Source organism: Hylobates moloch, unplaced genomic scaffold (genome assembly GCF_009828535.3).
Source record: "Hylobates moloch isolate HMO894 unplaced genomic scaffold, HMol_V3 SCAFFOLD_1, whole genome shotgun sequence".
Classification (NCBI taxonomy): Eukaryota; Metazoa; Chordata; class Mammalia; order Primates; family Hylobatidae; genus Hylobates; species Hylobates moloch.
The window spans coordinates 237,989,876-238,013,921 of NW_026652276.1; the positions used below are offsets into that span (position 1 = coordinate 237,989,876).

Genomic DNA, 24,046 nt, shown 5'->3' on the forward strand with positions numbered 1-24,046 from the left:
CATGTACACCCATGCTCACATGTCATACATATGCGTGCACACACACACATACACACAGGAATGCACATGCCCACACAACATGCACACTCTACGCTCACGTCATATGCACACACACACACAATGTCATACGTATGCACATGCATGCACACACATATACACAGGCATGCACGCATCCACACAAGATGCACACCCCACACTCATGTGTCATACATACACACATGCACACAGATATACACACAGGCATGCACATGCTCACACAACATGCACACCCACACTCATATATACTCACATGCATGCACACATATATACACAGGCATGCACACACCACACAACACACACACCCCACTTACATAGGTCATACATATGCACACACACAGGCATGCACACACCACACAACACTTACATCCTACATCACACATGCACACACACAACACCCACACCTCACACAATACACCCCACATCACACATGCACATCCTCTATACCTACATTCAGGATCACACACATACATCATACATATGCATACACACAGAACACTCACAGCTCACACTGCACACAAACATCCCACACCCCATATCACACACGCATATGCCGCACACATGCACACACCCACGTGCATGCACACACAGGTACACACGGTATGCATACGCCCACACAACATCCACACCTATCACACACACTCACACACACACTGTCCTGGGCCTTTGGTGCTGAGTTTTTACTTCACACCTTTCCTGGATGATCTTAACTAAAGACTTATGAAAATTATAAGCAGGTTTTTTTTTGCTGACCTTCTAGATAAATTATATTGTCTATGTTGCAACATATTGCTGGGATCAAAGGAGGCAAATCTGCATCTTATTCACTTGAAAATCAAGTAGATCAGAATCATAACAAACTAGCTATTTCTTCTGGTTTTTTTTTTTTTCCTTTGAACAAATTCTAAATCCTTCTTTTGGAGAAACTGAGATGCCTCCAGATCCTTATTAAAAATATAAGTTAAAGAAAATGTAGAAGTGTATAAATGAGTACTGTCGTTTTAAATCCCCTAATACTCCAGGAGGACAGGGAATTGTGCAAAATACCCTGATAAGTTTCTATCGACTGCTGGACCATCCCATAATACTGTTGAGGCGCTGGCAGCATCAACGCGGAGACACCGGACCTCCGCACCCCTGTGCAGGCGAGCACAGCTTCATGATTCCAGGGGGGATTGTTAAAAGGGAAAGACGGATACGATGGCTCCGCAATTCTGAGTCCTGTCTGTGTGTGAACATGTGCACATTGGTGCGACGCAGTGCCCACCGCAGTTTGCTGCCATCCCACCTACCTGCCCTACATGACCAGTGCCAGGGCACCGGGGCAGGACCGAGACGCAAACGCAGCGTCTGTGCTGACAGAAGAGGTTTGGGAACGGCACGAGAGCCCCAAGGCAGGGGAGTGCCGAGGTACACCCTGGAGCATCCGTGTGATGGGGCACACGCAGTCATTCCCAGATCAGTGCAGAGCACACACACCCACATGGGGATCTGCAGGATGTGTCTAGGTCCTCAACACCTACGTCAGAATCAACAAGCATGTGCGGTAAATGGCGCTCAGGAGGCCGTCTGCGGCTGAGTGAGTAACAATCACACCAAATTGTGAATATTGAACAGGTGGAGAACAGGAGCTGGGCCCGCCCAGGGCAAACCTTCTCATGCTGCCCGGAACACGCACACACCACTTGCACCTTTTACCCGAAAGGTGCTCATGCACTGGTCCAGTGGGAATGCGTGAAGCATGCAGCCAAGCTCCCCTCCCAGGCCGCACTGACTGCTGGTACTGCTGCTCCCGGGGCCCGGCCTTTACGGGGGTCTGGCAGGATCCCTCCTGCAGGTGCACAGCCCAGGCTCTCCTCCCCCTTGCTCCTGCAGGGCCGGCAGCTGCCTCGGTCCCTCTGAGTCTATTTTGGGTTCAGAAAGTGCCTGGGCTGGGAACAGGGCCACTTACGTGTTGACTCAGTTCCGTGGCTTACAGTGCAAGCACGGAGACCTTGTCCCATGCCCGTGGGCTCATGGCCAAGGACACTTTGCACCATTTGACCTCGGAAACAGGAGAAACGGAAGCACAGGCCGAGGAGGGAGCCGAGGGGCCGCGTGACACTGCACGGGATCGCTGCCCTTCCCACACGCGAGTTCTGTCTCACATAGTTGCTGTGCATCTGGAAGAATCTTGCGTGAGGATTCCTGATTCCACGGGACAGTGTGTGACCCCCTGCAGCACCCTGACTCCATCGGGGGACCCCCAGCATCTTACTCAACACTATGAGGGAGCCCCACTGCCAAAAGGCCAGGCTGCAGGTGCCTGAACTTCAGGCTCTAGGAACGGATGCGTGGGACCCGCCGCCTCTGGGGACAGCCCCTCAGGGTCTGGACAGAGGATGTTGGGCCTGCAGGCTGGGCAGGGATGATGCTCTGGGAGGTGCCTCCAGGACAACAGGGAGACCCCTGCAGCCCTCCACACGGGCCCCTGGAATCCCAGGATAGGGAGTGGCAGAACCCGCTGGCGGGGGCTGGACGAGCAGAGGAATGAGGGAAGGGCGGAGTGGGTGGGAGCAAGAGGAGGGGAGATGGAGGGGGGACCACAGACTGTGTGGGGAGGGTGGCTGCGCCGCAGGAAACGGAGCAACCAGGCCGTGAGCAAGATGCGCACAGAGGAGGAAGGAGAGGACCCAGGGACTGAGATGAAGGAGCGACTGCCCGGCAGCAGGGAGCAGAATCAGGCCGGGAATGTGCAGGCTGGGCCAGGCTGGATTGTGGAGCTGCGTCTGCAACGGGAACCTCGGAGGGCAGGACTTTGATCCCCTCCCGAATTTCCAAACAGGAGTTTGAACAGAAACACGCGGACTCAGGGACGAGCGCTTAGGCACATCCTGACCGCGACACAGCTGCCCCGACAGGGCTGTGGCCCCCCCAGCCCCATCTCTCTCCTGTGTTCCCTCCCACATTCTCAGGGGCCGCCTGCTGCCAGCTCCCTTGCTATGGTCTCGTCCAGCTCCTGCCAGCATGGTCTGACCCCTAAATGTGTGCCAGCAAGGCCTGTGTTGGAGGAAGGGGAGGGCCTGGATGGGCCTGGATGGGCTGGTGCCAGCACCCGGGACCAAGGAGGGAGCTTGCAGAAGGGATGGCCCTCGGCCAGGTGGGACCTGAGTGACGTTTTGCGGCGTCCAATGGGCCTGAGGTGTCTGCGTGACCCTGAGGAGAAGCGGAGGATGGCCCAGGTGAGGACATCAGACCCTGGAGTGGGGGAGGAGCCCCTGCAGCCAGGCCGTGTGAACCCTGGCTCAGCGGGGCTGGCCTGACCCCTTGAAGGTGGGAGACCCGTGAGCTGGTACACTCAGTGAGGATGGCTCCACGCACAGGGACGAAGACCCCTGAGGAGACCATCGAAGGATGGTGGGCAGTGCTGCCCACACGGACACCCAGAGCGTGTTTCCTAAGACCAGCGGGTCTCATGCTGTCCACATGCTCCCACCAGGCGATCGACACCAGGGTCCGCCTGTGCCCCGCCTGAGTGGGGTCAGCCACGCCCCTGGGTCAGCCACGCCCCTGGACCCGCTGCTCCAACCAGCGTTCGTCGTCTGCCCCTTACACGGGACAGGGCACTGCAGACTGGCCCGGGAACCTGGGGACACCTGACGCCCCACATCCCTCACTGTTTCTCTTGCACCAGAATAGCTCAGGGGAAGGAAAGGCGCGGAACATAAACAACGCACAGCGGAGGAGGCCCTGCTGCTGCCCCGACCGAAGGCAATTTCTCCCTTGAAGAGAAAGGCGCAGACAGCCTCCCTCTCCCCTTCCCTCCTCCCACCTCACCCAGTTCGGCACTTTTTCAGCCTGAAACTTGCCTGAGCGAGACAAGAGACGCTGAGGGCCGAACGTGTCTGTGAGGTCCCTTTCCCACTGGCCCTTCGTGTTTTCATGTTTCAGCCAAACATAAAAGCGAGACGTCTCCTGCTCAGCTTTCCCACTTCTGCCCAGCCCTCGTGTCCCCCTAAGTCTCATCTGCAGAAGGCTGAGCCTCATGCACCTGCACCTCCTTCCCTTGGTGTCCGCTCCCAAATGTGCGGCTCTGTCCGGCTCAACCCTCTCCTGGGCCCCGCGGCTGAGCTGGCCTGTTCTTCAGTTCCAGCTCCATTCCCCGGCCGTCTTGGTCCCGCACTGCCCGGCTGGTCCCCCAGCCATCTGGTTCTGCACTGCCCAGCCATGCCATCCCCTCAGTCCTTGGGTCCTGTACTGCCCGGCCGGTGCCCCCGCCCTCTGGTCCTGCACTGCCTGGCCAGTCCCCCAGCACCTGCCTGGGTTCTCCCACTTCCCTGCAGACTCCAGGCTGTGCCCGGAGAGAGCTGAGCCCGACAGCCCAGGCTCTTCACCACTGGCCCTCAGTTTCCTCTTCCTCCAGTAGTTTCCATAACAGCCCCAAAGGAACTCCCCAGCTAAGCCGCCCCTCTGTCCCTGGAGGCCTGGAACACAGTGCGCTGTGCCTCTGAGCACCGTCCCTGGGGTCGTATGCCTTCCACCATCCTCCCTCTGGGGCCCTGAGCCTTTGCAGACCGAGCAGTTTCTGCATCTGACCCCGGCTGACCGGAGGCCTTGAGGCAAGTCACCCAACCTCCCAGAACTGCTTTCTCAGCTCGCAACAAAGTGGTCAGAACGGATGGCCCCTCGGGCCCCTTCCATTCAGTGAGAAGCGTTCTGTGGGTCCTCCTGTGAGTGAAGCTGCCATCTCTGCATCTGGGAGTGTCCTCGTCTGCTCTCCACCCCCTGCAGCCACAGACTCCTTACCTGTCTCTTGGCAGAGCAGGAAGATGCGGCAGCACGATGGGGCTTCTCTGTTTTGCTCTCAGAACCCGCGCCTGGCAGGCAGCAGGTGCCAAACCAGCATCAGCGTGGACCCGGCATGCAGTGGACGCTGCCCTGCCATCAGCTGGAGCCACATTTTCATGGCTTACCCTGGCATCTGCCAGAGAAGGAATGGACCAGTGGGACTCCAGAGAGGACAGAGGGTGGGGGATGCGCCCTGGGGAGGGGAAGGGTGCGCCCCCCACGCCACAGCAAAGAACCTGCAAAGCCCTGAGTCCTGGAGCCGAAGGAGGCAGAGTGGCCTACCAAGGGGGATCGGCAGTGGCCAGCTTGCCTGGGGCTCTGGGGACAGCTCCAGGGCTGAGGCAGGCACCCAAGGTCTTGCTGTCTAAAGCATCTTACTGACTGCTGTGTGAGACCTGATCAGGAGGAGGAAATGGAGCAGGGAGACCAGCACAGGAGGGGTGACGGGGCTGGGCCCAGGGAGATGAGAAGAGGGTGAGGGTGCAGTCAGGAGCCACCGTAGTGCCACCTTGGAGCCATGTGGCCCCCCAGGACCTGCTGCAGGGGCAGGAGTGGCTTCCAGCTTCACCGCCTGGCATAGCCACCGTGGCTTTGTCACGCAGCTAGTACAACTGAAGAGCTGACTTGTAAACTTTATCCAATTTTAGTGACTCTAAGGAACCACATGTGGCTACTGTATGGAAAAAGGTGGCTCTGGAGGGCTGCTGGCCTTCAAAGTCCGGGGAGCCACAAAACACGATTTGACAAAGACATTCTGCTGTCACCACGCACAGCAGATCAGGACGCACGTGCTCCCGCGTCACCACGCACAGCAGATCAGGACCCACGTGCTCCCGCGTCACCACACACAGCAGATCAGGACCCACGTGCTCCCGCGTCACCACGCACAGTAGATCAGGAGCCATTTGCTCCTGCACACGCTTGAGGCAGCAGGCTCTCTGCTCCATGACCCCTCTAGCTTCCCACAGGCAACTTTCCATCTACTACTTGGACCTGCCCTTAAAAGTTAAGAAAATATAGGAGGAGATCTAAGAAAAGATAGGAGAAGGTCTTTGTGGCATTGGATTTGTCCAAAATATCTTGGGTATGATACTAAAAGCACAATAAAAAAAATATATTTTTGAGATGGAGTTTCTTTCTTGTTGCACAGGCTGGAGGGCAATAGCACGATCTCAGCTCACTGCAACTTCCGCTTCCTGGGTTCAAGTGATTCTCCTGCCTCAGCCTCCCGAGTAGCCTGTGCCACCACACCTGGCTAATTTTTGTATTTTTAGTAGAGACTGGGTTTCATCATGTTGGCCAGGCTGGTCTCAAACTCCTGACCTCAGATGATCCACCTGCCTCAGCCTCCCAAAGTGCTGGGATTACAGGTGTGAGCCACGAGAAAAATATTTTTAAAAAAGATAAACTGGACTTCATCAAAATTGAAGACTTTTGTGTAACAAAGACACTATCAAAAGAGTAAAAAACTCCGATGTAATGGGAGAAAATACTTGCAAGTTACATATCTGATAAGGGAGTAGTATTCAGAATATATAAAGAACACTTAGAATTCAACAACAAGAAAAACAAACAGCCCACTTCAGAAATGGGCAAGGGACTTGAAATGTCTATTTTGCTCAAGTTGATATACAAATGGCCAATAAGCCATTAAAAGATGTTCAACACCACTAGTTGTTAGGGAAATGCACATTAAAACCACATTGAGATCCACTCACATCCACTGGGATGGCTGTAATCAAACAGCCAAGAGGTAAGAGAGTTACGGTCGATGCGGTGATTCCACCCCAGGGACATATCCAGGGATGCGGGTGGACACCTGCACATCCACATTCACAGCAGGATTACTCACAACAGCCCAAAGCTGGAAACAACGGCAATGTCCATTAATACACAAATGAATCCACAAAGAGTGGCCCATCCATGCCATGGAATATAAGTCAGTCATAAAAAGGAAGTTAGTGCTGACACACACCACAACACAGGCCAACCTTGAAGGCATTATGCAAAGTGACATATACCAGTCACAGAAGCGCAGACGCCGTATCACTCCACTTAGATGAGGTGCGTAATATAGTCAGATTCATGGAAACAAAGAAGAACGGAAATGATCCATCCCTGTAGGCAAGGAGATGTGTATCCAGACAAAATAGTACCGCGTCCAGTCGCTGAGTCTGAGAGCTGGGTCTACGCCTGTGTGGACACCCCACCGTCCACTCGCATTCACGCCGTGAGACTACTTAGGAACGTACTCCTGGCCAGCTGAAGTTTAAAAGGTCACTCCAGCATGGGCTCACAAGCCGTGGGGATTCATATTGGAACCCAAAATTACCAGTCTGTGGCTCCTACCAGACAAAAGAAATGAGTCCCCCCAGACTCTGCACCTTGTCAACAGCCACAGCCGCTGGGGGGCCATACGACGTCTGCTTGGCATGGCCTCCATGGTACCTGGGGCCCCACAGGCACCCTCTTCTGGCCCAGGCGCAGACCCTGGTGGGAATGCCGTGGAAGTTCGGCCACACTTCTCAGCCACTGCAGTTCTGTGCTGGCCCTTGGGGAGTGAAGCCTGACCCCGCCCAGCATGGCTCAGCCGACCTGATCTCTGGGGCGCCCCCCTCAGTGCTGGTTGCTCCCCATCCCTTTAAAAAATTGTGGGGAAGTAGAAAAATACCCTCAGTAAGTGAAGTCACTGACAAAAATGTAAAAAGCACAACCATGGAAAATATCTTGCTCAAAAAAAAACATTTTTTGCTACATGTGAGCCAAGCCCTTCAATGACAGAGGAATATGCTACCTGAAAACAGATTCCTACACAATCATCTATTATCGATGAGTTAGAAACGCATCTGCTGCAACAGAAATGACGTGTGTAAGCGCCTCACAGATTGGTGCCTACTTTCCTGCCACGAAACTCTTCGCAGAACATGAGCCTGTTGACTTTCATTCCAAACTGTATCATTGTCTACTTGCTGCTAAACTAGACAGTAGAGAAAGAACTTCAACTATTCTGAGTTTGTTTTTAAAGGCCCTTAAACTAGGCCCAAAGGCCTTAATCCCTGATGGGCTGTGTGGACAAGTGCTGCTCTGCTGTCTGCGGCCGCAGCTGGTGGAGCTAAAAGCATGCAGAGGCCTTGCACGCAGGACTGGAGGACCCTAACATCAGCGCTGGCACTGCCCGACTGTCCGGGAAGCTTGGGAAGGGCATTCTCTGGTCTTCTGCAATGCATTCCTTTACAGAAAGGGAAATGGGAAGAAAGGTTTCACGTCCAGGGCTCTGGGCCTTTGATCATTTGAGAAACGCTGGGTCTGCAATGGGGGCCTCCAGCTTCTCAGGCCAGACAAAGACACCCAGCCACACTGGCAGGGCCAAGCCTGCACCAGAACAAAACCCCGGCGCCTCTCAGTGTGGAGGCCTGGGAATGGCCCACCTCAGCCGGCAGAGGGGCCGCCTGCCCTTTGATCTCTCCTGAGACCGTGGCCCGGGACCCCGGTCAGAGAATTTCACACTGCACACACCCCAGGGAAAGAGGAGCAGGTCAAGAACAGGAGGGGGGTCACCAATCTCAGAAAAGGCCCCAAGCTGGCCCTCTTTGGCCAGTTCCACATGGCTGCATGCGTATTATCCAAAGCTGAGCCCACTCTCAAAGTGGAATTCCCATTCCAGGCCACAATGGAGCCAGTGAACAGTGGCTCAGGTGCCTGGACAATATGCCAGCCCTGTCCCCCGCACCGGGGTCTCGAAGCCACGACACACTTCTCCATGTTTCCTTCTCTGTGGAGTGAACCTGAGCCACTCAGAACCCAGGCTCCATCCCGTCCTTGTGGAGACGCACTCTGGGACCACCTGCGTCTGGCCGCCTGCCTGTGCTTCTGGTCTCTGGATGGGCAGGTTCCACTGGAAACACAGGTGCCCCCAGCAACTCATCACATCACACGTTCGCAAACATAGGCTTGGTCAGAAACACTTACATCAAATCATCTGTAACGTTCTAAAGACATTTTGGTTTAAGAGGAGAAAAATCTTTATGTCTGAGAGACAGAAAGAAGGGAGGCCCCATGATAAGGGGAGAAATACAAATTCCATGGATGGCTCTGAGCTCCAATAGCTGTAAATTTGGAAAGGAAAAGAAATATTTGATAAGACACAGCAGTATTAATGGACAAGGAAAAAATGGACTTTTAAATGACAAAAAGTTAGGATTGTGTCAAAATCCAATCCAAAACAAAACAAAAAAAGGATTCAAAGTATTATCAGAGTGTTTGCATTTTGTTTTTGTTTGCACATTCCCACCACTAAATAATCTTGGGTGTTTAAAATGATATTTGGTGGCACAAAAACTGATTTCATTTCTCCCCAGCAGCCAGCAAAGGATGCTGGAGGTGTTGGGTGGGTGTGGGGTGTGGGGCTGGGCTGCAGCCCTCCCCTCTGCTGCAGGACGCTGGAGAACGTGCCCAGGCTCTCCAGTCCTTCTGCGTAAAGCCATGGCTGTTGTTTTATCTTCACATATTTATGTTTTTTTTTTTTTTAACCAGAAGAAAATGAAGTAAGGAAAATGCTTATTTTAAAATTGCTGGCATTCGTGGAAGTGCATAGAAACTCGTTTCTATAATCAATGCCTGCTCCTGTCACTGGGCCAGTGATGAAGAATGGGATGTTCTGGAAGGCGGAGGTCTCTGTATGAACACATATACGCGTGTGTGTTGAGACAAAGGGAATTGTTTATTCACAGCTGGGAAAGAGACCGTGGGATGCTACCACCTCAGTGCCTCCCGCCTTCCATGGGACGCTAACGGGTATCGCAAGGCTAATGCAGACTCTTCTCAAGTAAAGTGTCAGAGGCGCCAACTGAAGGGAAGCTGGACGCATCTCTCTGCCCTGGACTCCTTGGGGCCTCTCCATGTGCACCTGCCCTGTGATGCCCAAGGATCAGACTCAGTGTGTGCCTCCTCTCAAGCTCACCTGCCTGGGGACCCCTCTCTCTGGCCCCTATTTAAAGAGATGACCTTAGAGGTTGGGTGTTCTGGAGACCACCTTTTGAGAAATGCCAGAGCTCAATCCCCATGCTTTTGCAGGAGAAAATTGGATCCCAGAGAGGTTAAGAGCTCTGTCCAAAGTGATAAACCTCATGGCTGGCAGAGCCAGACCCGCGCGCAGATCTGCTCTCCCACGCTGCTGCTGGACCCGTCCTCGCACCGTGAGCCTCATGTCTAAGACATCCCATGCTGTCTGCGCATGCTGCCGCTCTGCCAAACCTGTCCTTCTCCCACCTGGGGCCTCACGTCTAAGACACCCCACGCCGTCTGCACATGCTGCCGCTCTGCCAAACCTGTCCTTCTCCCCACGCCGTCTGCACATGCTGCCGCTCTGCCAAACCTGTCCTTCTCCCACCAGGGGCCTCACGGCTAAGACTCCCCATGCCGTCTCCGAGAGGAACGCCTCCCACAGCACACACAGAGATTCCCTAGATAAGAAGGACATTCACAAAGAGGGCTGAAAGGCTACTTGAGATGGGGTGATTGACATTTGATGGCAATTACTAACGGATATTTTTAGTGTGACTCTAGTGTGAATACCGTTTTAACAACAGTGGAGTTACACCAAATACTGGAGCGACGTTCTGTGCTGCAACAACACTGAAGGACCCAAGGGCGGCTTCTCCGTGGCTCTGAGGTTAACGCTGCAGCGTATGCAGCAAGCAACTGTCAAGGACCCGCTGTGTGCTTGGCATGCAGAGGCAGGTAACAGAGGACCCACTGCGTGCTGGGCACGCAGAGGCAGGTAACAGAGGACCAGCCTCAGAAACAGATGTGCTTGCTGCAAACCACCTTCCTACGGCGCAGCAGAGGGACAACAATCAGCGAATTTTTTCCAGGGCCTCCCGTGAACACTGCACCCTACGTTGCCATAGCAACGCCATCCCAGCTCTGAGCCACAACAAAGCGGCAGTGTGTGTGTCTCACCTTTGGCCATCTTGTTGAGAACCATGTCAATCAGGACGTAGGTGCCGCTCCGGCCTGCACCGTCACTGCCAACAGAAGGAGATAAATGAAAGTCCTGGCCGTCCACACGGAAGCCCGACCCACAACAAAGCTAGTGACAGTCCATTTCCTTCATGCTTATGTGGGGCCGGGAGAGGAAAGAAGGGTGGCGGATGTTAGAGGCGGAGGAAGGACGCGGGCTGGGAGAATCCAAGTGAGGGGAGAAGGGAGGCCGCTGGGGGCTTGGAGCCCCTGAGCAGCTTGTGGGATGCGCTGCTGTGCTCAGATGGGATTCCCTCTTACTTGCTCCCCCCTCTTTGGCCAAACATGTGGTAAATTTTGCCAGAACAAAATGAACTAAGCCTTTGACTGTGTCAGAGTTGATGGCATTTGTATTGAAAATATCTGCAAGGTGCCTTCTCTAGGGTTGCCGGGCAACCTCCTGAGCGGAGAGGGGAGGGCGCTGGGCGGCTGGTCCCCGCTGGCTCATGCAGGCAGGGACACTTCAGGCACATCCCCCTAGGCTGCCTGTCACCCTTTCTAAACGTAGGTCCTCCCTCTCAGAAGGAGAAATTGACATAACAGTCGTTACTCAATCACATTCTTTAAGAAGCACTCTCATTTCATCTCTTTCTCATCCCACCAGCTATAATTGGAATATTTACCATCTGGGCTAGAGTTGTAAAAATGTTTTGAATAATACTTCAACAGTAGCAAAGGAAAAAAAATTTCCCTTTTTTTCTGGAAGAAGAGTAGCCTCAGCATCATCCTTTTCTCGTGAGGAATGTGTGAAGCCATTTCCTGCCCCCGTGCAGACGCTGTCACTGGGTTGCATGAGTTTGAGAGACCTTCTTAAAAGTACATAGGGCTCGTGCTCATACCCATGACTGGCTTTTAAACAGAGGACCTTTTACATTTATAATCCTAGCAAAATCAATTGTGACTTTCCAGAAAAAGAATAAATGTTTCCATTTCAAGACTTCAAGAAAGATGTGACTACCCAGCAGATATCATGCTTTCGGTTCTGCTTTCTATGCCCTCTACGATCCCAAGAAATGACTGGAAGCCTAGAGGTGATCTTTTGTTCATAAAGAATCAGTGCATTTTGGCTTTAACATGTTTCCTCAAACAAATGGTTGAAAAAAGCTGCAGTTGGGACGGTAAATGTTTCAAAAATGGCACGTTCACATCCTCACACCCTCACTGCATCACCAAGGAGGAGAGGCGGTCGGCCTGGGCTGCCACGTAACCCTCACTGCTCATTTCAAAGGGCCACGGTGAGCATTCCGGTTGCTGAGTGCCTTTCTCACTTGTCTCCTATGCACAGCATATATTCACATGAATATTTTAAGATATACTACAAAAATCTTCCAACTAAGTGTTGCTTGTCTTGATACATTTGTGGGTAAAAGATGTTCTACTCTGCTCTGTGAGGATAACCAACCATAATCTATTTTCATCCTCCTCTCTCATAGACAGGAATGCACACACAAAACACACATGCTTCTTGACTGGATTTGACAGATTTGGTGTTTGTTCTTTGGAGACAGGTTTCCTTTTTATTCCAGGCAGGAGGAACATTCTATAAGACAGTTCTAGAAAAATGGAATATGAGTTCTTCACCAAAAGGAGTTGGGTATCAAGTCCAGCAGAGACAGTACTATTAGGTTGAGTTTTCTTTGCATAAAATCTATCCTTACTGGTGTGGTTTTAACCTACTTAGGGATATGTGTTACTGAATTTTTTTTACCCAGAGGCCTGAACCCACATGATAAACTGGAGGTGGCTGTACCTCCTGTAATGACAGATTTAGCCCCTGTTCATAACTGGCCCCAAGCATTTCTCACCATCTGCAGAGGGTTCCGAGCCTCTGCTGAACGTCCTGGTGGCTGAGACAATGCAACAGGCTGAAACCATTGTCTCGATGTTTCAGTGTCATGGTGCCACAGGATTTAAGAACAAGTAAGGCGGCAGGATGTGCTCATGGGTGAGTAGAAGGCAGGACACTGCACCAGGGGCTGCTAGAAAATACGCCATGTGAGGCCTGGTGCGGTGGCTCATGCCTGTAATCCCAGCACGTTGGGAGGTCGAGGTGGGTGGATCATTTGAGGTCAGGAGTTTGAGACCAGCCTGACCAAATGGTGAAACCTCATCTCTACTAAAAATACAAAAAAGATTAGCTGGGCGTGGTGGCGGGTGCAATCGCTTGATCCCGGGAGGTGGAGATTGCAGTGAGCCTGACGAGATCATGCCATCGCACTGCAGCGTGGGCAATAGAGTAAAAAAAAAAGCAAGCCATGTGCAGTTTATACGGACATAATAGAAGCAATGCCCAATTGCATTTACCCAAATGGCATAGAAAAGTAAGTTTATATTTTTGGTTTCCTTTAGAAGTGCCAGTTAGTTATATTTATTAAGCAATTAGAAAGTTAAGCTTCTGTATTTCATTGCATAGATTATTTTTTGAGGTAACCAAAACTTCTTAATCCATTAAAAGTTGTACTTGCCTGCAATGAACAATTATTGGACAAGAACGGCCCCTGTAGCACTTGTTTACTTTTCTGAAATAAAAAGAGATATAAAAATTATAGTTGTATACTAAGACTTTGCGTTATCCAAAACAACTATTAAAACAAACCACAGGTCTGTGTGTTTGAAATCATTTTGCAATCGCTTGTTTTGACAGAGAAAATAAAAATCATACACATAATATCAAACATTTATTCTTCTCAACATGATGTTATTAATCGGAGCTTTAAAACCAATGTTACACCTTTACATTGCTTTCTTCTTCCAAGGAGGGGTGCCAGGCTTTGAACCAGTGGACTCCCGGCCTGTCTCACCTGCCCCACCCCTGCAGGCTCTCCTCTTTCTGTTTCTGCTTATGTTGACTTGACCTTTTGTTACACTACATCTTGATTCTTCACTAAAATTTTTGAGCTTTGCAATTTATGCTCAAAATTTCTCACAGTCCAGACATCATATTGGAAACTGTTATTTCCATACTGTCTAAAAACAGCATCTTCAAGGGCATTTGTGACCCGTCAGCTTTGGGTAAGGATATCTAAATTACGGAGAAACCTCTATGAAGTCCAAGACAAGTCCCTTCCATATTTATAACTTTGAGTATACAAACAACTTCATTGTGCAGAGTTTAGATCAGAAGTTGTGAAAATTAGAAATGAGCATACATTTAAGATTTCATAACCAACCCCTAAATCAAAACAGACGACTGATTTAAAATTCACTGTGTAAACTCCAGGTTTTTTTTTTTTTAATTCAGTGAAACAACGAAACACGTTTATGAAGTCCGTTAAAGTTGTCAGTGAACTATTTCTGAATAAGTAAAATTAAAGGCAGAACCTCGGGTTATTGGAATAAAGCATGTGTGAAGGGGAGTGTTCTGCAATGTGCTTGTGAACTCCTACAAGAAACAAGTTAAGAAAAATGGAAGTATGGACCATAAATGGGGAAATGTCACGTTTCTTTGCAAAGGCTTGCCTATCCAGCACCAAAACGTCCGTGGAAAGTAGACATTCCATCAACTGGTGCTTTGCTACAAACCTTTGAAGCCAGGAGGGGCAGGGTGGCTGTGGAGGGAGAGGGGGGGTGAGTGTCCAGTGAGCAATGAGCGGAGGGATGCTTGAATACGGCGGAGCCCAAACCACAGAGCTTTCTCCTCCTCTCTTCCTATTGCCCGAGGAGTTACCAGAACAAGGCCCTTCTGACGGGAGTGTGAACGCCCAGTCTGGTGGGCACCACGGGAGCTGAAGGAGCAGTTGCAGGGCCTGGACTCGGCGTGCCCACCTGCAGATGGGCCGCGGCCACAGCCTAGCCAGGACACACTCGATCTGTGCTGCCCTCTGGTCTGTGAAACACGAGGCTGATGCCCAAAAATGGGGCGGGCTCAGACACACGCATAACGAGCAAGGACCTCCAGAGCCGCATCGCCGTTTCTGTTAGAGGCGTTTGTCGTTGTTCCGGGGCACACGGTGGTGCGAAGGCTTTGGGGAGAGGCGGAGAATGCAACAGTGAACTCCTCAAAGGCAACAGCACTTGTATGCCAGAGTGCCTTGAACAATCTTGGTCCCTGGAGAATAAACAGGTTGGAAAAGAGACCCACTCATGTCTACTTCTACAATTTTCCATTCCTGACTCAGGCTGTAAAGCATCGAGGGCTCCTGATGACAGAATGGATACCAAGCCTCAGGGGTGCACCCCAGCACGGGGGTGGGAAGCCCTCCAGCTCGGTAAAGACCATGTGTGTGTGCATGAGACTGCATGCATGTGCGTGACATGAGCATGTATGTGCACACGTGTGCACGTGTAGAATCAAGCAGGCTCAACTATCAGACCAAATGGCGAGTGGCTTTGCTTTGAAAGGCCTTTTGCCTTTGGCAGAGGAGTTTACTGGCCGTGGCTCAGCCTCTGAATCTTGCAAACGGGAATGACCTCAGTTCTGCTCCTCCAGCTTCCTGCTGTGTTTCATGCCTCGTGGTCCACTCTACGCAGAGACTAAACTCAGCTTCTGGGTCCACACCTGCCAGTCACCAGGGGTTGCTCATTTTTTCCTCATGAGACCAAGTACACACAAAAAAAGGACAGTAAAACAAACCAAACTCCAAATCCCAAACCAGGTACCCTTTAAGAAAGTGTGCTGGTTTGAGGAAAGGCCAACATAAGAAGTCAGTAGACAGCGGTGGCTCATGGATAGCTGGTCAGCTCCTGCTTTGGCAAAATGCGGTAATAACCCCCCTGGCTGGGAAATGCTCCTAGTCAGTGAATTTGTGGCTACGATGGCCTCAACCTGCTTCCCCACTCCCAAAACTCCTGTCTCTATCTTATGGTGTATGGAAGATACCATTTTCTCTGACATGTTGTGCCTGGTGGCCTTGGGAAGGTTTCGCTGTAATTTTCATATCCGTACCAGCCCCACCTTGTGCTCAACCTATTTACAAAAACCCGCAGGCAGTCAAGGACATGTGCAGTGTAGATACAGGGTGTGGCATGGCTGAGGACTTTATTTACAAAGGATCACGCAGTTGTATTATTACACGCAAAGCATCACAAATAGAGAGGCAAAACCACGACATATTGAACACAAGAGTTCATCCGGTTGACCCAAGATGTAGACCATGAGTTATTCAGGAAGGTGACACAGCTGTCTCATTTGACTCCATCAGAACAAAGCATCAGTGAGCAAAAGGTCTCCAACAGTAAGAAAAGTTGATATTATAGAAACTTCCACAACAGGAATTCACTGAGAAAGAACGATTAGTGATACAAACCAACCCAGGGGTCACCGGGCGAGAGAGCACCGTCATGCAAAGCACCAGCAAGCAAGGTCAGAGGTCGTTAGAGGCTCAGAAAAGGGGCTTCCCACATCGCCCCTGCAGTACAGTCACAGTTTCCAATGATCACTTTTGTGACTATGCAACTGGGCTCATATTACTAGCTGCAACATCACAAAAATGACACTGGCCACCGCTAATTAGCTGGCAAGGTAAGGGTTTGTCCGTTTGACCGTGAGCAGCGTTAGTGAGCGCCATTGCACACAGCAAGAAGGGAGAGAGTAATACAGAGAGAGAGAGAGAGAGAGAGTTTTTAAAGCAAAGCCCTCACATGTGATGCTAATTATCTCTTAGCAGTTTCTCTTTAAAGTGTAAATGTGCTCCCTCTGGGCTCCAGAAATATTTAATTACACATCTCGGTGCCTGGCGAACGCGCCAGGCCAGAGTGAGGACGCGTCGTCTATTGTTCAAAGATAAGAAACACTGCAGCATGAAGACAGCCGGTGTCTTCAGAAGGGGTCTCACCTTTCCGGTCGCTGAAATCGGGGTGGCTATTTTATAGCGAAAACCAGCCACCGGCAATGTTTGTCTAAGCGTGAATCTTTCTGAGAATGTGTTCACTCACACCCACTGTCCAGGTAACACATGAAAGGCGGCCTTGGCCGAAACGCTGGGTGGTGCCAGGTAAGGCAGGCAAGAAAAGCTTTCTACCCTGATGCGGCTTTCAAAACCATGTCTGGGGGTTCATTAGCTTTTGAATTTAACAAAAACCTTCTTAGGCTGTATCTCCTCAGACCCTGGAGCAAGGGAAATTTGGGAATCCAATTTTTCCTGGTGATGAATCGTAAACACTGAGGGTTGGTGATGTATATGTTCCAGTCCATATATGGATATGGACGTAGCAACGTGCCCATATGCATATATGTGCAAACACACTGGATGAACGCAAAGACGGGGTGTTAAGATGAATTGTCGTCTTTGTAGCTACATCCACTTTGCCAAGAATGACTGTTTTTTGAACACTCTATTTCAGGAAATTATGTAAGATTTCTACACAGTATGTCTTTAGAAATAAATCTGTATTGAGAGAAGGTACATAATGGCCAGGAGATTAGGGTGGGCGAGGAGGGAACTGTGTACAGTAGTTGTTTTAGGATGTACTCAGGACTCTGGATCCACGCTCTGCGTCCCCAGGGGAGGTGACGGCAGGCAGGGGCCACTGAGTGTGTGTTGTGGCTGTGACACCAGATTCATGTGTCACCTTGGAGAGGCTCCTGATTGATTGCTATTGATTCAAATTACAAAAAACTGTATTTTGCTTTTCAGTGTAGACTAAAAGGCAAAATAAATTGTATCATAATAAGCTTCAGAATCTGTAATACACAAATTCAAGAATTCCACAGAGAATTCAAAAACGGCTTCTTTATGGCAGTCCTTGTCTTGTTAACCTCCCTCCAGTTACGTAACTGTAGTCTCAAGGGTGAGTAATAACCTGTTAAGAATCAAGTCACTGTATGACAGCGGGGCATGGCACTGGATTCAAATGCATTTTTTGTTCTTATTCTCCTTGTTTGGATATTTATCTCTTTTCCTCAATAGGCAGACTTCTGATCAGTTAAATGTAAGATATATTCTATACAATTTAGAGCTTGGTCATTGATGCTGTTGACAATTTCATTTTCCTTGTGGTGGTTTACTCACTAAGCACCACCACCTAGCCAGTGCGGACCAACTGTTTATCACAGTCAAAGCTGTGGTCTTAAATGCTGCTTTTTTTCATTGTCAACTTCCTCCTGTAAGACGGAGTCTAGCATTCATTTCAACTGCTCAATAGATACACTCTCAAACCAGACAGCCTATTGGGTGACTGGCTGACTGGAGCAATGAACAGAAAAACTGAATTTTTAAAAAAAGGGTCAGTTTCAAAATAGCCCTAAAAATCCAGACAGCCACGGGCTAAGTGTCTCCGGGCTTTCCTGCAAGAACACCCAGGGTGGTATCTGGGCCTGCGCTCCTTACCTCTTTCATCCCATGCAGCCAGATGAGAATCCAACTAAAAATCCGAGCTTTATTCATCAATATCCTGTGGCACATACACTTTAGGGTCTTTGTCAATTGAAGAATCTTATCAAAAATAATGGCCCTATTTCCACAATTCGAAGATGCCTATTCCCCCTCACATTCTAATACCTCTGAAACTAGAAAATCGCTCACGATGAACACGTGCGGTTAATGGAGCCTTCCCTCCTCTCGCTTCCCTTCCCTTCCCTTCCCCCCTGCGGTGCTGACACAGACGCTGCCCTCGGCGCGAGGGGCATCTTAGAAGCACAGAAGCCTGGCATCGCTCCCCCTCTGCCGCGCACTCGGCGCACATTGCAGTGCCGGCGGGCTGTGCGTTATACCTGCGGAAGTCCAGGAGGGACCTTGAGGAGGAAGGGACTCCCCGGTCATACCAACTCAGGAAGTGGAACTGGGTCACGGTGCGCGTCTCATTGGTCTGCAGGTTCTTCAGATAGAAGCTCTTCACCAGGAAGTCCTCGCACCAGATGTGCTCGGAGACCAGGTTCACCTGGCAGGGAGGAGAGGAGGGAGGGAGACAGAGACAGGTGTGGACATTGTGAACCGAACCTCAGGCACTGAGGAACCCAGGGCCACCTCTGACCAGAGAAGGGGGTGCTGCGAAGAGGGCACATTTTACAGCGCAGGTGGGTTCCCTCGGCTTCACGGCCCCCTCCCACCTTCCCAGTGTTAACACACTAAAGATAGCTCCGTGCGAGTGTGTGCGCTTAATGTTATTTAGGGGCTTAAGCGTCAAATAGTTTTTCAAAGAGTTACAATCCAAAACTATCCTACTTTTTGTCTTTTGCATGTCCATGTTATATAAACTCTCAAAAAAGGAACCAGAGAAAAATTACACTTTTCAACAAAAGCAGCGACACAACTACGTGTTCTGCTAAATGGTTCCACTCTAAGGGCGACTCCATCGTAAATATGTGCACACCTGGGTCTAGAGCAGGAAAAGCAAAAGGCTCACGGAGGCGCGCTGATGTGAACCCCAGCGCAGGCACTTCCGGGCCTAAGCGTTTCTGCAGGAACCCCGAAGCCACAGCTGTGTGGTTTAGGGTTCACACTTAAGCCTCTAACTCGCTTCCTACTGTGGGGCTGTGGCATTCTCACTCATTTCAATGCCAAACAGAATCAAAGCATGCGTTCTAGTGCTGGCTTCATCACCCATGTTTATTTAGTTCCTTCTTGATGGGGGCAGAAAATCCAGCCAGATAAATAAACTGGTCAGCAGGTTATCCTCAAATAAAAAGGTCACATGATCCAGCCACAAAACTCCAAGCAGAGCCACGGGGAGGCCACATGGCTCAGGCGCTGGCATCAAGGATGTGCGCCGGGTTCTTTTAAAAATGGACCCCGCTTAAAGGCCTGTTATATGGGACTGGGACCACGCAGTGAGGCGAATGTTTTTTCTACTCTGTCAGCATTTGGATTTAGAAAATCTAAAAAATAAAAATCACACCACATTCCCAGGGTCTGGTTCATGACCACGTAGTCGTGTGAAGCATCCACACGGGCATGCGGCCCTTGGGGGTGGCTCAGTCTCCGTCCCCTGAACATGGGGGGCGCTGAGCCTCCCTGCATCGGGCCAGGCTGCTGGGGCCCGGGTCCTGGCCTGGGTGGCTCTGGTCGGAGTACCTCATAGACGTGGTAGAGGTTGGAGCCTTCATCTGGCCAGTAGTGGTAGCACTGCCGGACGCCGTTCTCCGCGAGGGGTGTCAGCATGACGATCACCACGCAGCCGCTCTCCCACACCATCTGCGGACAAAGAAGGCCCGTGGCCGCGGTGTGACGGTCTCATCACCGCGTGACATGTGTAATTACTGCACTCGGAAGCACAGTCCAAATTTATTCCATTCACAGGACATTTATTTCATTTTCATCAGACATGTTTACTCCGCAGCTGCCGAGCATCTCTGAATGCACTGGCCCATAGTTTACATGTTCCATGAAATATTAAAAAACCCCGCAAATTTATCCCATGCCATTTAGAGCTTCCTCAGGTGTAGGTTCAGCTGTGTGGCTTTCCAACTTTTGATCTGTAAAGGAAACTTTCTATAACGCCACACATAATAGCCAGCGCTTCTCGAGGCGGAGCAAGTGGAACTCAGCCGACACCCTTGCTTGCTGGTGGCTTGCATCGCTTTGCTCACCTAGAGAAACGTTTTGCTTTGTGAAGCTGCTGTCCTATCAGAAGCAGCCTCCGAAAGGCTTCTTTTCAAAGTACATCACGGAAAGCAGTACTGTACTGCTGCAATTTCATTTGTTTATACCGAAATATGGCAACACTATTCAGATTAAAGCAAATACCAAATTGATTTACTAATTCTTATTAGCCACATTGAAACACAATAAACAAAAGCACATTTAAACCCACAGAAATGACAAAGACACAAAGTCCTCTGACCTCGCTTCTTTGCAAACACAACTGGCTACTTGTGGCTGTAAACCTACATCTTAACATTTACAGCCTAATTACCCAAAACCATGAATCCTGTGGGGCATACTGATGTGACATTTGTAGATTTTTATTAGCATATTACATTATAGAGTAAAGAGGGGTCTGCTTTTTCTGCAATGGGTTACATTAACTTGGCAGAAATGTTTATAAGCAACTGCATTTAGATGTAAATTTGGTATCCAAGACAGTTTCGATTTCTTTTAAAAACAGATACAAAAATCCAATTAAGACCTTCTTATTTTAAAAACCCTCATATCTCAAATATAAAATGCTGTCTTCGTAGTGCATGTTACTGAATTCCACGTTTATATTTTAAAAATCAGACACAAACATGACTTTTTGCTTTTTTAGTATTGATTTATGTTCTCATGGGGCTGAAACAGTCAATATCCTCAGGGCACCTCACTGTGTATCATTTACATCAGAAGCTAATGGAACCAACTGAAGTATTTACGAAAAGCCCACAAATAAGTAAGAATGATGCTCAAATTCACGCACTTTCTCTTTCCTTAGTGCCCACCCGACAACAAGATGAGAATTCAAAACATGTTTCTTACGCCAGGCTTTTCAGGCTTTCAAACCTGCTCCTCCAAATGGTACTTCCATCACATAACAATTTAATGTGCCTTCAGAAGGTGGAGAAGCTCATGGAAGCCATTACGAAAATGAGGAAAAACACAGATTTTATGAGTGTAATAAAAATACAATGATCTAGACCATAAACTAATCATCTGGCACTCGGCTCCCTGCCACCCAAGTGTGACATTACGGAGCCCCGTCGAGTGGGGGGATCCGCACGGCCTGGAAGCTGCACTCATCGGCTCTCGCGACCGCCCTTCATTATGGGGCGCCTTCCCAGCTCTCTGAAGATTTGGTTAAGATTAAATCCAAATGAAACTTAATTTAAACAAACAATCCCAAAGGCGCTCTGGGGAATAATATTTCTTTTTAGGTCACTGTGTATAAAAGCAGAGAAGGGAATTTACTAAATCAAACAAATAGGCAGCCCAATTGGGTACCAATATTACAAGCTGTTCACGGATCTGATTACATTATCTTGTGTTCCTTTGAATCGGTACATGGCAACTCAATCTAGGAGGAAAACTACGGCATTTCTCCATCTGTTTCCAGCCTTCAACAGCAGCGCCTGACCAGTTAACCTCAGAATACATCGCAAAAAGTTAATTTGGATTTTGGTACGAATACAGAATATCAGTAAAAATCCCAGTCAAGAAAGGTTCAATTTCTAATCGGGGAGAAGTTTCACTATTTTCTTTCTCATTGGCTTGGTCTTTGCTGACAGGTGAAATACGGAAGTGCTAACCCATGTCTACCTGTGAATGTGACCTCATTTGGATACAGGATTTTTCAGACGTAATCAAGTTAATACTGGTTGGTGTCATAGATCTTTGAGAAATCTAAAACTGTCTCAGGAAGTAAATAATGACCCAGGGTCTTTATTTAATCTTAAAGCAGTTCATTGGAATAGGCAGTTAACAAAATTATATTGTTGAATGCCAGAAATGACCATTTCTAGCACTTCCTGTTTGGTGAAGGATAAGAGAACACAGCCCCCATGGCCACCTGCACAGCCCAGTACCTGCACACCCCAGCACCTGCACACCCCAGCACCTGCACACCCCAGCACCTGCACAGCCCAGCACCTGCACACCCGAGCCCCTGCACACCCCAGCACCTGCACACCCCAGCACCTGCAAACCCCAGCACCTGCAAACCCCAGCACCTGCATACCCGAGCCCCTGCACACCCCAGCACCTGCACAGCCAAGTACCTGCACACCCCAGCACCTGCACACCCCAGCACCTGCACAGCCCAGCACCTGCACACTCTAGCACCTGCACACCTGAGCGCCTGCACAGCCCAGCACCTGCATACCCGAGCCCCTGCACACCCCAGCACCTGCACACCCGAGCACCTGCACACCCCAGCACCTGCACAGCCCAGCAATCTGCAATAACCTGAGCCCTGCACTTGACCTAGCACCTGCACACCCGAGCATTCACCGCACAGCCCAAGCACTTGGCACACCCCAGCACCTGCACACCCGAGCCCCTGCACACCCCAGCACCTGCACAGCCAAGCACCTGCACACCCAAGCACCTGCACACCCGAGCACCTGCACAGCCGAGCACCTGCACACCCAGCACCTGCACACCCGAGCACCTGCACAGCCAAGCACCTGCACACCCCAGCACCTGCACACCCGAGCCCCTGCACACCCCAGCACCTGCACACCTGAGCACCTGAACAGCTGAGCACCTGCACACCTGAGCACCTGTTGTGTGTCAGGCACTTGGCTGGAGGTGCTGGAGGGGACAGACCCCGACAGTAGCTGGTGGCAGAGTGTCCCTGGGCGCTGTGGGGTTCCATAGCCGCCCACAATGCCCTCAGACTGCAGAGTTATAGTCTGGGATTACTCTTTCTGGAGCAGAAGCAGGCACCACCATCCCTGGATCGAACCAAAGCCACCAATAAGGACTGAAAATGAGCCACAAGTGTTGGATCCCAAGCGTGAATGGCTGACACCACGCTTTGGAGGAGAACTGACGCCCCCCCGTTTTACATGCTTCTTCTCCAATGCAGCGTCCCCAGGCCTCAGCATCCCCCTCGAAGGCTCTAGCTGTGCCTGCTCTGTGGGCCTGGGGTGGGGAGGGGAGCGATGTTGCGCTTTGCTGTTCATGATTCCAGCAGGAATGGAAGTGGTCAGCCCAGTGATTCTCAGGGACCATCAAACACTGGGGTTAAAGCCTGCTGCCGGGCTCTGTGAACCTAACCCATCTCGACGCGCCTGGCAGGGACACAGCAGCTTGCTGTGGGGTCTCCTGACAGCTGTTCAGCAGCAGCAAGTGGAGAAATTCAGTAATTCGGACAGTGACCCCAGGAACAAGAATGCAGACTTCGGCTGTTGTTTGACCCAACTGAGTAAGTTTACTGACTGTAGATTTAAGATCCATATTGTTGTTTGTTACAGGTTCAATGCTGTCCTCCCCCCAGCTTATATTGGCGTCCTAACCCCTGGTACCTGTGAATGTGGCCTTATTTGGAAACAGGATCTTTGCAGATGCAACTGAGCTGAGGATGGGTCCCAATCCAACGTGACTGTGTCCTTAGAAGAAGAGGGAGACACCTTGAGAAGGCACAGACACAGAGAGTGGCCATGCACAGACAGGCAGAGATGGAGCGTTGTGGCCACCCAAGCCACACCCCTCATGGCAGGCGGCCACAGGATGCTGCAGGGGCCATGAGGGACCTTCCCCACAGGCTTCGGAGAGCGTGGCCCTGCTCACACCTGGATCTCAGACTTCCAGGCTCCAGAACTGCGAGGGGACGCCCTCCTGTTGTTTTAAAACAACCAGTTTGTGGCACC

The 24,046-nt window shown here is 50.5% G+C and overlaps 1 protein-coding gene across 3 annotated transcripts in view; it reads right to left on the reverse strand.

The window, feature by feature from the left end:
• The window catches only part of PTPRN2 (protein tyrosine phosphatase receptor type N2), a 901,057-nt gene that overhangs the window by 17,795 nt on the left and 859,216 nt on the right, over positions 1-24,046 (reverse strand). For all 3 annotated transcript variants that reach the window (XM_032753238.2, XM_058428604.1, XM_032753237.2), the window contains 4 exons: positions 19,836-19,955; positions 18,536-18,702; positions 13,350-13,403; positions 10,825-10,889 (listed from right to left, as the gene is read on the reverse strand). In XM_032753238.2, coding sequence (XP_032609129.1) covers positions 10,825-10,889; positions 13,350-13,403; positions 18,536-18,702; positions 19,836-19,955 — 406 coding nt within the window. The remainder of the gene's footprint in view (positions 1-10,824; positions 10,890-13,349; positions 13,404-18,535; positions 18,703-19,835; positions 19,956-24,046) is intronic.